Source organism: Ictidomys tridecemlineatus, chromosome X, assembly GCF_052094955.1.
Source record: "Ictidomys tridecemlineatus isolate mIctTri1 chromosome X, mIctTri1.hap1, whole genome shotgun sequence".
Classification (NCBI taxonomy): Eukaryota; Metazoa; Chordata; class Mammalia; order Rodentia; family Sciuridae; genus Ictidomys; species Ictidomys tridecemlineatus.
This window is the reverse complement of record NC_135493.1, coordinates 96,354,570-96,368,437: the sequence shown is the minus strand read 5'-3', so window position 1 is coordinate 96,368,437 and position 13,868 is coordinate 96,354,570. Positions and strand designations below refer to the sequence as shown.

At 39.1% G+C, this 13,868-nt stretch overlaps 1 protein-coding gene across 1 annotated transcript; it reads right to left on the bottom strand.

Moving 5' to 3' along the window:
• Positions 1-221: 221 nt before the first annotated feature.
• On the bottom strand, positions 222-11,119 carry Dynlt3 (dynein light chain Tctex-type 3). Its single transcript, XM_005323956.5, has 5 exons — positions 10,991-11,119; positions 8,481-8,522; positions 3,632-3,755; positions 2,383-2,460; positions 222-2,052 (listed from the first exon to the last, which is right to left on the bottom strand). The coding sequence occupies exons 1-5, from the start codon at positions 11,018-11,020 to the stop codon at positions 1,976-1,978; spliced, it is 351 nt and encodes a 116-aa protein (XP_005324013.1). The 5' UTR covers positions 11,021-11,119; the 3' UTR covers positions 222-1,975.
• Between the last annotated feature and the right edge of the window lie 2,749 nt (positions 11,120-13,868).

Here is a 13,868-nt window from a genome sequence, read left to right as displayed (position 1 = left end):
GAATAAATTTTACAATAACTTCTTAAAATACAAAAGGCATAAAATAGAAGCTATTAGTGATGTCATAATGGTGAATACTGAATTTGGGTTGCCATTTTAATGACATAATATATTTATGTGGCCCCTAATCATTTTTTGTCCCCGTTTCTCTTGTTTAGAATTTCTTAGAGTTAGCATAATGCTATTTCTTTAACTATTGAATAATCAATCGGAAGCAAAAGTATAGCACAGGAAGATAATCTTTATTATACTTTAACTAGAAATAGAGCAGATAGCAAGATCACGAGGTATAATTGATTTTTTTTTTTTTGAAACCAGGCTTCATCGACAATAATCAAAAACAATCCTTAAGTGCACAGATATTTTGGTCACTATTATAATCTTCAGGGGCACAAAAGCCAGCAGCATAATAGAACATAAAGGTAATGACTCAGAATTTCTGATTGCCAAAAACACAGGTCACTGCATTAAAAACTATCCTTGTACTTTTTTGTGGTGCTGGAGATGGAACCCAGGTTCTCATACATTGTAGGTAAGTACTCTACTACTGAGTTATACCCCCAGCCCCTATCCTTGTATTTTCTTAAACATTGCACAGTTATTCAGCAAAATATCAACCATACAGATAGCACTCCTAGAAGAATACTGCCTTAATGCTAAACTTTTCTTTTCCCTAAAAATTCACTGAATCATGATTCCAGTCTCTGCATGTATTAGTGTTAGTGGCAGTATGCAAAATTGATTTTGTTTTCAAGGTTAAATAGCAGATTGACTTTGCATTTGGTGGCCAGCTGTGTACCCTAATTCTTCTTTCATTTTAACTACACTTCATAAACCCTGAGATATTAGATAACCTGCTAATGATTGTATACTTTTAATTTGTACTTTACTCCGCTCAATTTATATCCCACATAATAAGTATTTAAAACTATTTACAGATGTTTGTAAGTAAAGCAATGATAAAATTTACTACTTGTATAGTTAAGACTACTAATAAGGCCTTTAATTAAGAGTTGCATATTCTATGCATTTTTAAATTGCTAAGAGCAACTCTTAAAATAACATCTATAGTTCTGTCACCAATAAGTGCTTTGCATTTTGCTTACTTCTACCTGGGTAACCAGACTTGGTTTCCTCCCCTCTTGTAAAACAACTCTTTTTTTTTTCCATCCCCAAACAAATGCTACTTTTCCCACTGAACAGCTGCCAAAAGGAACTTAGCGTGTGAACAGCACATTGGTAAGTATAATGTCTAGCAGAGAAATATGCTCCTACCAGGCATGCAGTAAATGCCTGTTCCACATGGAATGAGTAGATTGTAAGGCAGTTGTCTGACTCATATGCTGTACCTAATTTTGCTTAACCAGGAAAGTCAGGTTATCAGCTCGAACTCAACCTTTAGTGTAAATCAAAAAAAAAAAAAAAATTGAAATTAAAAAAAATGGATTCACCAATTCTCAGAAAAAATAGACAGGTAAATCATAATTGCTACTATAACATTAGTTGATTTAAAAAAAAGGAGCAAAAATACATTCCATTAAGTATTAAGTACAACTAAGCAAGGGGAAGAAATAAAAAACTCAGAGGTGTTAGCTAATTCATTTCTTCTCTACATTCATTCTTGTAGCTTTTTTGCTCAACTATATATCCCTGTTAAGTAAGTACTCTAGCTGAAAGATACATGATAATGTTAGTGAAAAGCTGGTGTAGGTATAAGATCATATTTGGATGTCATGCCGTATTTCTGCATTTAATTTTTGCTAACATTCAGTTTTTCTTATTTCAATGATGCTATATAGAGTATGAGATAATCTGCCAACTTACAATGAGACTGCTTGCTTATAATACTCAGTTTCTGTTGATAGCTTGCACACTTGTCGTCTAGCATATTAATAAATAACTATGACTCTTGTTTAGAAAGGATACACTGAACAAAGTCTTAAGTGAATGGCTTTAGTCTAGCATTTTTAGTTGGTTACAGGACAATTGCAATGGCAAAAACATTAACAATGCAGTTCATGGTTCGGTTCTCCCATCTTACAGTACAGGTTCCTGAAAACACACAAGAAAAGTACTTTGATATATCAGCAGCAAAATATCAAAATTACCAGGGGGTGGGGGAAAACACACACACACACACACACACACACACACACACACACATGCACGTATATGCACATTTTTCATAGATGTTAATATCATTTATTCCCTTCAACCTGTTATATCTTCACATTTCATACTGGTCTGAAGTCACACTTGTGACCTAGGTACAAAGCCATTATGTTGATAAGATCTTTTCAGGATTTAATTAGAGCCGAATAAGCATTTGATTAAAAAGTACCCTGTTTGACTTTGCTGGCACTTTCTGTACGAATCTCTTACCGTCAGATGTGGTATCCCAAAAACATGAGCTGGCAGTGTGGAAGCCGTATGCACTCCTCTGGACCACTGCACAGGTCACTACAAATACAGTCACAAAATGAGGACACTTACAGACAGAGGGAAAGAACCAAGATTGAAGTGACATCAAAGTTATAAAAACTGAAAAAAATAACAGAAAATGATGCAGCCAATGGACTGGAAAAAAAAAAAAAAGGTTTCTCATTCTGATTATCTACTCTCATGATTTAAACCCCACTGGATCTAGTCAGTTTGTGAGTCATTGCTATAACAATTAGCAACAGTATTATAGAGAAATTCTGGGTCAAGTCGTGTGCTTTGTATTATAGGCAGAATTTGGACACAGAAATGCAGGAAGTAGGACACAGTGGCACACACCTGTAATTCCAGGAGCTTAGGAGGCTGAGGCAGGAGGATCACAAGTTCAAAGCCAGCCTCAGCAATTTAGTGAGGCCCTAGGCAACTCAGCAAGACCCTGTCTCTAAATAAAAGATATTTTAAAAAGGGCTGGGAATGTGGCTCAGTGGTTAAGTGCCCCTGGGCACAATCCTCAGTACCCAAAAAAAAAAAAAAAATGCAAAAAATATTTCACTTTACAGTAAATATGTGAAACTTCATAGTCCTACATAGAGGCATTCGATTACTAGAAGGAAGTCAGAGTGACTATGGGGGCCTCAGTGGAAAGAGAACTGATGCAAATGTGAAGGGTAGCTACCCAAGCCAAGTATACTTTTTTGTGTAGTGAAAGAGCTCCATCTTTTATATACACCCATATATACACATATGTGTATGTATACATATATAATTACATATGTAATATGTACACATGTGTGGTATGTAAAAAATGTGTAAAAAAAATAATACATTATTTTTTTGGAGGGGGGAGGGTACTGGTGATTGAACCCAGGGACACTTTGCCACTGAGCTATATCACCAGCTCTGTTTAGTTTTTACTTTGAGACAGGGATTCGCTAAGTTGCTTGGGGCCTCATTGAGTTGCTAAGGCTGACCTCAAACTTTTGATCCTCCTGAGTCACTAGGATTATAGACGTGCATCACCATGCCTGCCTAGGTGTGATTATATATTATCATTAAATGAATAAGTCAGGATTTCTTCATATTCTATTAGTATCTACCTTCAGTGCTTACTATTCATATTCATTCTCAAAATTCATAGAAATTCCCAAGGACAAAGGTGCGTGAACTAGTGAGGAAGGACACTGATACTTACCAATATATTTATAAGCCTTTCCCAGCTTAACCAAATGTGTTAGGGACTGCTCCACTATGCTTGCAGTCCACTGGTTGATGTTGTTCTGATTATAATCCTCACCTCCTAAGACCCCATCCACACACTAGAAGGGCAGAGAACAGCTAAAATTAGCCAAAACCAACACACCTGACACAAATTGCAACAATTTATTCAAAGCATAAAATACACATATGACCCAAGAAGGTATTTCAGAAAATACGCATCTGTAAATATTTATTAGGTGCTGTCACTAATTGCTTAAGCATTTTGAAAGCATTTCCATAAGCATTATCTCACTCCATGATATACTCTGGGTCATATTAAAGATAAATATGCCAAGGCTCTGTGGTAAAGAATTTACTCTAGCAGAAACGCTAATAAAAGAAATCCAATATCTATAACACAAGAAAAGACTAATCATAGATGATAAGTTGTGTCATAAAAGGATTACAGGGTAGGGAGGGGATTAAAAGAAGGTGATATTAATTGGTTGAAGAGTGGCTTTGAAACAGCTGGGACTTAACTAGGACCCAGATGCTAGAAACAAAGGCTGGAACTAATTTAAAAACATAATTCTCATGTATAATAATTAAATTCTCATTCATACTATGTAATTGCTTAGCTATAATGCAACCAGCACACCTGCCAATGACAATAAATAAAGATGCTCTAGAAAGCGAAACTCCAATAATTTCCCATAATGCTTTACTTACATCCACTTCTGACACCTGATTAAGAGCACTGGCTGTAATACACAATCCTAGATTTTAAAGGCCAGCTCTGTACCTACCCATTTTGTGACTTTTAGCAAGTGACTTATCACCTTCAAATCCCTAATTTCCTAATCCTTACAGGAGAAATAATAACATCATTTTATCAGGTTGTTGAGAGGATGAAATGAGATAATGAACTCAAATGAGATAATGAACTATGGTCAAACACAGTGCCTGGCACATAAATAACTACTATTATTATTATTATCATTATTGCTGCCAGCCATGTTTTTTTTTTTTTTTCTTTTGGTACTAGAGATTGAACCCAGGGGAACTTAACCACTGAGCAAAATTCCCAACCCTTTTTGTATTTAGAGACAGGATGTCACTAAGTTGCCTAGGGCCCTCGCTAAATTGCTGAGGCTGGCTTTGAACTTGATATCCTCCTGCCTCAGCCTCCAGAGTCCCTGGGATTACAGGCATGTGCCACCTTGCCCAGCTCCACTGCTATTGCTTATATTCAAATAATAGAGTCTGGAACACGAAGCACTCATTCACTTTTAGAATCTAACTTAACACCTGCACAAGTGCACATGCTTTCATTTATGACTTCTAAGTAATACAATATGCTACTCAATATAGAATCTTAAGCTGGATAATATAAAATCTTTGGAGGATTGTGAGTTCAAAGCCAGCCTCAGCAACTTAGTGAGGCCATAACCAACTTAGCAAGACCCTTCTCAAAATAAAAAATTAAAAAATAAAAAGGGCTGGGGATGTGACTCAGTGGTTAAGTGGCCTTGGGTTCAGTCCTCAGTATTTAAAAAAAAAACAAAACTCATTACTAATAATAAGATGCAAAAAGAGAAATTAAATAATTTAGAGGTGCTGACAAAAGTAATGTGGCCCAAATTATTCTTCATGACAGAGTAGAAGGGACAGTAGCACAGGGTTTTAATTCTGTCTTTACCATTACCAAAGCTGATGATCTTTTTTTTCTGTTATGATAAATTAGGGGAATGTTTTATTTATTTTTTTAGACTGTGCAAAACTTTTCCTCCTGTAGATGCCTTTCCTTAATGGGGAAATTAAGGACACTCATTTTCTTTTGGATTATCTGAAAGAATCACTCCAATTTCAGCTCTAAACAACAGAAAACACTGTGTGGATGTGGGTCCTACTGTCAATTTAGCCCTCCTAATTACAATTAACTAATATTTAGCCTAACTAATTACCAGGAGGCCTACCAGGCAATGAGGTCCTTAAACAGATCTGCATTTCCATGGTCAATCTCAGGATGGGGGCACATAGCAGGTACTCAATAAATGTTTGTTGTTGAAACAAATATTGGCTTTGATATACTCTCTGGACATTCCAAATCAAATACACTTTAGACTAAGTTCCAACTTCGTTTCATTTGTAACTCATTCTTTCTTTAAGGATGTTTTTGGGGAATTCTATTTTAACAATAAATAAAATGTATGTGTATAACCAATAAATGAGTAGCTCTTAGAGGTTCAGTAGAAAAAAAATATATTAGTGTGGGGGCTCAGAGCAAGGAATTGAAAAAAAATAAGATGAGCAAGAGATAAGGAAAACAGAAATAACAGTAAAATTATGTAATTGTCTAGTAAGTACTAAAATGTTTTAATACAGAGCTTATTCTCGAGCTTTTCCAGTGCCTCAATGGAAATGTTTCAATGGCAGGAAAAAGTTGGCTTATGGGAAGAAAGGAGGAGATTCTTTTGATTCAAAAATAGACTATTAAAGTAATACACAAAGAGTGGCTTCCCCACCCTTTCCTTTTCAGTCCCATTTCCCATTCTCCAGAGGAAAACACCTTCAGTATATAATTATGTTTATTTCTTCTAAAGGTTACTTATGTTATTTCCAAGTAACATATCACTCTGCAAGGGAAATACTGGGGATTTAACTGCTTTACAACCCAGTTACATCCCGTTTATTTTGATATGGTCTCACTAAATTGCTGAGGCTGGCCTCAAACTTGTGATCCTTCTGACTTAGCCTTCCAAGTCACTGGGATTCCAGGCATGTACCATGGCACATAGCTATATCACCATTTCTTCACTATGAATTACTGATAATATCCATAAGAAATCCTGCCATGATAGGTGAAAATTTAGTTCCCCCAGGCTACCTGGTGTCTTCCTCCCATGTCCTTCTAAGACAGTGAATTTACTATTGTCATTCAATATATTTACACGGTTAGGAATAAGTTTCATTTCTACTCCTGACAGTTCCTTGTACACAGAGGATTTTTTCTTAACATTCCTGGCCTTTTATTTCACCAGTTTTTCTTTCTCCTGGAGATGGAGGTGAGTTACCTGCTTGGTGGGGGACGACCATTGTTCTACCATTCTCAAATGGGAAAGCCAATCTTCCAGACATGTTGGACTTCTTCTCCACCCAGACCAATGAAAGGCATCAGCCTATAAGTGTTTTTCTCTGCCTACTCAAACTTTGCCTTGGATGTCTCTACCAAGGTCTGAACTGAGTGAGAGCAAGTAAACAAGCTACATCATCAACCTAGTTTTTATCCATAATAAAAGTGTTTTGTTCTCTTCTAATAACTCTTTTCTCTTTTTATCTGGTTCAGAACTTAGGTAAGGAAGAAAGCACTAATTAAAGGGACCATGCCAAAGACCCCACATCCTTTTTTTCACGTTCCATTGACTAAGTATGGTCTCTCTTGATATTCCATTTTGAAAAATGAGATTATTATCACTCCTGTCTACCTCCAAAACCTTCCTCATTTCCTTTTCTATCATCAAGGTACTGAAAGCATTTGCATTTAATTTTTATTGATTAAACATTCCTAGGTGATATTGTTCTAATACATGATTCTGAACTATTCAAATACGGCAGGATTTTCAGGTGCCTGTCTAGCCCTTTCAGACATCGAGTTGATCCTTGTTGTACAAGGACAGACCTGTGAGAGCTTGAAGTGAGCTGGATCATCCAGAGCACTCAGGCAGGTGAGGCACTGTCTGGAGGATGTGCTGAGGGCTCTCCCAGAGGGAGGAGCCAACCAGTCAGGGCCTGCTAGGACACAGGCCTCAACAGTCATACACACAATTCAAGCCTGCCTTCTGAGCCCTCCCCCTCCCTCCCTCCCTCCCTCCCTCCCTCCCTCCCTCCCTCCCTCCCTCCCTCTCTCTCTCTCTCTCTCTCTCTCTCTCTCTCTCTCTCTCAGGCCTTGGCAGAGTTAAAGATGACTCAGGACTATTAAAGTGTTCATAAGTACCTTACCTACAGTGTACTCTGTATTGATACCACTAGAATAATTAAAGTTCCTCTGCCAGAATTGATTCCCAAAGAGAACTTCCTTTTTGTTTGCCTAACAAAGGACCAGATTTCACATTTCAAATAGTTTTCTGAAGATTTTGGTTTACCATCACATCAGTGTCTACAAGGTGCTAAAGTGATTATTTTTCCTAGTATGTTGTTAAAACAAGCACACAAAGTCAAAGGCAGATATTTCTAGGGTTTTTTTTTTTTGCCTATTTGATATAATATACATATAAATTATACATATACTTTACACTGTAAATATATACACATACAGACACACACTTTTATAGTATTAACAAATGGATGGTTTTCTGGAATAAAAGTTCTTTTATTCAAAAGATGGGATTATCAATTTTAGTAAAGAACAAACCATTTTTCTAGACTAAAACAGTTTTTTGTTTGTTTGTTTTGGTACCAGGGATTGAACCCAGGGGTTTTTAACTACTACCCCCATCCTCAGCCCTTTTTAATATTTTATTTAGAAAGAGGGTCTCTCTGAGTTGTTTAAGGCCTCGATAAGTTGCTGAGGCTGACTTTGAACTCTTGATCCTCCTGCCTCAGCCTCTTGAGCCGGTGGGATTACAGGTGTGCACCACCACACCTGGCACTATGACAGTTCTTCAGCATCTCTTTGAGCATCTCCAAGATGCTGGACAGCATGTGATAGAACAGAGCAGCACTCCTCTAAAGACTTGGGTGAAAAATTCAAAATCTTGTGTTTAACACTAAGGGTTCTAACTTTGTACTGAACCTCAAAACATATATCAGTGCAGCAAGCCTTGAGATATACATGTATAACTTACCTCTTTGACGATATTGTGGGCTTCATCAGCATTGAAACCAACCTAAAGGGAAAACCCAAGATAATACTGCTTTCAATACAGGCTTCCTTTTATTTGTAGAGATGATAATACACAGAATCCCTTGAGTGGCCTGGACACAGGGGAGTGACAGAGACTGTAGTGATAAGGGGCACTTAAAAGTATAGAATTCTCTCCCTACCTTTCCTTCCGAGAGATTCTGAGTCCTTAGGTCAGGGCAGAGCCTGGGCAACTATATCTTTTTGAAAAGTGCTTTGTACTAGCAATTCTGATGAACATTTTAGATGGAGAATCATTGTATTGTAAAGTTGAGGAAATAAGCAGATAAAGATACATGTGTTATAATGGCATTTTATTCAGTCATAAAGAAAAATGAAATTATGTCATTTTCAGGAAAATGGATAGAACTAGAGATCATTATGATATGTGAAATAAGCCAAACTCAGAAGGTCAAGGAAAAGAAAGGTGATCTCATGAGACCAGTAGCATATAGGGAAGAGAGCAGGGGGTAGAAAGAGGGGAGGCAGGGGTAAAGTGCCGGAGAGGGATACTGTCCAAATTATGTTGTTATACTGCATATGTACTAATCTGTAATGACAAATCCCACTATCATATACAACTGTAATGCACTAATAAAAAGGTGGATGAAAAAGATATATGTATTATCAGTAATATAAGAAATGGTTTCAGCAGGATGAGAGAATAAAGTGATCCATGAGAAGAAAATGCTTAATTCGTTATTTTCAGTTTTGTTTTTAACTGACACTAGGTCAAAACATGACTTTCCTGAATTAAAAAATTACAACAAAACTTGATCATTCAAAATTATTATCACTTTCATATTGTAAGTCAGTCTGACAACTTAGTCTTTTTTTTTGGGGGGGGGAGCAGCTTGTAAGAATCCTGAATTAACAACAATGATCAATGACATTCAAGTGTCCTCAAGAACAGAACTAGGTTATGTGATAAGACTGAAATCTAAACCAAGACACTTCAGGTAATACAAGAATTGTTTCTATGGAGACATTTTTTAGGTGGTTTATCATATCAGCATTTTTGTAAAAACCCATTATACAAATTAAAGTTACTTCAAACAAGTAAATTCCAAAATTGATTTTAGATTTAAAAATTTTTTTCAATTCATTTAATTATCCCACAGAATTCTCCAATGACAAAGGAATAAAATACCCTAAACATTTAGGAGTATTATTATATAATAAAAAAGAGTTTGGCCCCACTAAAAATGACCATTTTACTTTAAAATCACATCCTTATCTACTGTCAAAATTGGCCTATGAATCAAAGGATGCCAATTTTGCTTCAGTCTGGAAAGCTACCTAACAATAATCTAGATGTACTGAGTGGCCATAGCAACACATGTAATTTTATTTCTTTTTAAATATATGCATTTAAAAAGCAGTACAGGAAAGAACCCTTTCCCTTTGTTGGGGGATATGCCAGCCATATAATTTTCTTGTGCCTCAGATCCTCCCAGCCCTCTCCTCCTCCCACCAAGGGGGATGCTGAGCAAGCCCTCTATCACTGAGCTATATCCCCAGCCCTCAAGTCCTTATTCCTAAAGTTACAGCATTTTACCATTGACCTGTAATTATGCATGCTACCTGGAACAGAAGTAATTCATTTAAATGTGGTTTTAACTTCTCTAGAAGCCCATATCCTAAAATATCCTAACCTATTCCCATTGGAGCAGAAACCCCTTCCAAGACATCTACAAGTTTTCCTGCTCCATTCCCTACCACTGGACAGAAAATATCTTCATCTATTCCACCCTTGCCAGCTGTCACAAGTTAGGCTGCGATCCAACAGGCCTCATCTTCCCAGCGGTAACAGTGAAGCGAGAGCTGTAGCTATATAGTCAGAGGCTTTACAAATCAACCATGCCATTCCTGGCAGTTTTTAATTTGGGGCATGTCACTGAGTGGCCATGAAAAGTCAGAATCCCCATCAATAAAAGGAAGCTAACAACTTGACATCATGGGATTTCTGGTGAGGCTTAAGAAGCCTGAGTCAGTAAGCAAGGGCTCCTAATCTATAAAGCAACGTCTTTCCAGCCCACCCAGGCCAGAGTCTCCAGGATCCCAAGCTGCGGTGCCCGAGGGGCTGCGGCACCTGCTCCTAAGGACGTCCAGGGGTGGAGGAAGCTGCGGGAAGACCAGTTTCCCAGGCCCGCCCGTCAGACGGGCGACGCCCTCCATCCATGACCCCTCCACAGGCCTCTTCCCCATATCCCCGCCCGGACCCCACCGCCCGACCCTCGCGCTTCCGGCCGCCTCTGCCACCCAGACAATCGGTCCACCCTCAGGATCTCGGGGGCGGGGGGAAGGGGACAGAGAAGGGCGAGGCGTATCCCCAGCCCCGCGGAAAGGACTCGGGCTCGGAGGACACTACATCCCAACTCTGCCGATCGCCGGGCAATGGAAGACCACCCGACAGGGACCCCGCATCCAGGCGGGCGGGGCTGAGGGCGGTACCTCGTCGCAGTGGCGGTGGTACTCCTCCATGGTGGCGCCGACTCTCCCCGGGGGCGGAGCGACGCGTGGGTCTAACTCCGCGGCCGCGCACTGGCCTCCCGGGAGGCCCCGCCCCCGTTTATGGCCTGGGGCCTTTACCCGCGCAGGCCCCGCCTTTGTGCCGCACAGGAGCCTGGAACGCGAGGCAGGCTCGGGGTGACGCGAGTCGTCTGACCCGGGAGGGGGCCTCCTGGACACCGAGTGCACGTCAGGCCCTACGCCTATTCCTTCCTGCTTCCATCTGACCTTTCTGAAAATAAGGGATGCATGTTAAAAAGCTAGGGTTGTGGCCACTGTGGAACGAATGGGTGACCTAGTGACCCACACAATTGGTTTAGTGCTAAGTGCTGTGGTTATTTTCACATAATTTGTTCATTCACCGTTATCCAACAAATAAGTGTGATTAATGTAATCACCTACAAGCAACTTTGATTGGTCACTTACTAGCTCTGTTGTTTAGAAAACTTACTCCCTCTCCCCAGCTTCAGATTTCCTACATGAAAACATAATCATAACTATTTCACCACTGTTTACAAGGATCAAATGAGATGCTACATGCGAAACTCTTAAAGCAGATGCTCCCTTCTTGCTCCAAGACTGCATAAAGAAATATATTACTTACAAGAGAGAAGGAACAAATATCCTGAATTACAAACCTTAGCAGATGCACAATACCTACATTTATTTAAAATTTTCTAAGTTCTAGATGACCCTAAATATTTCTTCAAAACCTCAGTAATCCAGAAGGTTTGGTTTTTCTCTTATTACTTTTTTCAAGATGAAACTGAGGTACAGAGAATTTAAATAACTTGTCCAAGGTCATGCATTCAGCAAGTGGTAGAAAAGAGGCATAAACTCAAGTACTGATAGCAGACCAAGATCTTTACCACTGAATGAGTTTCCTATTGCTGCACTAACAAATGACCACAAATCTAGTGGCTTCAAGCAGCACAAACTTATTATCTCATAGTTCTGGAGGTCAGAAGTCTAAAATGGGTCTATAGGGCTGGGTCTTTCTAGAGGTTCTAAGGGACACCCTGTTTCCTTGGTGTTCATAGTTTCTACAGGCTTCCTGTATTCCTTGGCTCATGATTCCTTCCTCCAACTTCAAAGCCAGAAGCATCAGTCTTCTTCTCTGTATGATTCTTATTCACATCTGTAAATTGTTTTCTGCCATGTAAGGTGATATATGTAAGGTGATATGTTCACAGGGATTCAGATGTGCACATCTTTGTGTGTGTGTGTGTGTGTGTGTGTGTGTGTGTGTGTGTGTGTGTAATAGCAACATTCAGCCTACCATAACCATTTTTTCTATTTTGATCTCCAAAATTAAAGTTGGAAGGTTCATTACTCTTCTAGTCCAACTCTTGTATTTTACAAACAGAACAGGAGCTAAGAGACAAGTAATTTGTAAAGTGCACATAGATGTTAACTGGACCCCTGGGCTTCTGAATCTCAGGCCCTTCCATTTCCCTGCTTTCATTTTATGAGCTTAGACAGAACCAAATAGAGCTGTTTACTTGACAATGTAGTTTGTTACTGGTTCTTCTAAATTGTGAGTTGAGAAAAGTTACTGCACAAAAGTTATGATTGCAGTTCACAGAGGAAACATCCTCTTTCAAGACATTTTACAAGCCAAAGTTATTTTTCTTTGAGCAATGTCAACATCCTAATTAAGAGAGGGCTTAATGATGGCTTTATGAACACCAAATTTACTTCCCTAAAGACATGTTTCTATGTCTAGGTGGGTCAAACCCTGAAGTTGGGTAGCCCGAAAGCTACAAGGGCCACACTATCACATCTCAGGGTTGTGTCATGTGGTAATTCATGATACATATAAAAAGGGGTGATGAAGTGTTGTTCTACTTGTAGTCTCTGTAATAAATTACCCAAGAATTGGGCAATAAAATCTATTTACTTTATTGTAATGTGCTCATGGATTCTGTTGGTTAGAAATTGGAATAAGGCCCAGCAGAGATAACTTCTCTCTGCTCCGTAATATCTGAAGACTCTGCTAAGAAGACTCAGGGACTGTGGGGAACTTGACGGTGCAGGTAGGGGCTGAAATTCTCTGAAGATTCATTGATTCACCTACCTGGCATCTGGGCTGGGATGAATCAAGTATTAGTACTGTCACCTGGAACACCAACATATGATCTCATCAAGTGACTTGGCTTCCTACCATAATGGAAGCTTTAAGGTAGTCAGACATTGTACGTGATGACTCATGACTCCAAACATGAGTTTCCATTAAGTGTGGCAGAAACTACCTACATTGCCTGCTCCCTACCTTTTTAAAAAAAAAAAAAAAAAAAAAAAACAGACAGGGTCTCTCAAGTTGATCAGGCTGGCTTCAAACTCCTGGGCTCAAGTGATCATCCTGCATTAGCCTCTTGAGTAGCTGGGACTACAGGTGTGCACCATCTTGCCCAGCTGTATCACCTTCTATGAACTAGTTTCACAAGCCACATAACAGTCACTTCCACCATATTCTGTTCTTTTTAACTTCACAATTAATTTTTTAGGGGGTTACTGGGGATTGAACTCAGGGGCACTCGACCACTGAGCCACATCCCCAGTCCTGTTTTGTGTTTTATTTAGAGACAGGGTCTCACTGAGTTGCTTGGTGCCTTGATTTCACTGAGGCTGGCTTTGAACTCATAATCCTCCTGCCTCAGCCTCCCGAGCCACTGGAATTACAGGCATGCGCCACTGCGCCCAGCTCACCATTAAGTTTTTAAAATATTTTTGTAAAAGATCTTGAGCAAGATATGACTGAATTTCCCGTTTTATTAATAATGCTGATTTAAAAGGGGGTCTTTCACTCTCTGATGCATAT

Excerpts from the sequence above, each read along its gene's own strand:
- Dynlt3 (XM_005323956.5), bottom strand. The coding sequence starts at position 11,020 with ATGGAGGAGTACCACCGCCACTGCGACGAG. Across the intron at positions 8,523-10,990 it reads ACCACCGCCACTGCGACGAG|GTTGGTTTCAATGCTGATGA; the intron begins GTACCGCCCTCA and ends TTTTCCCTTTAG. Across the intron at positions 3,756-8,480 it reads CCCACAATATCGTCAAAGAG|TGTGTGGATGGGGTCTTAGG; the intron begins GTAAGTTATACA and ends CTGCCCTTCTAG.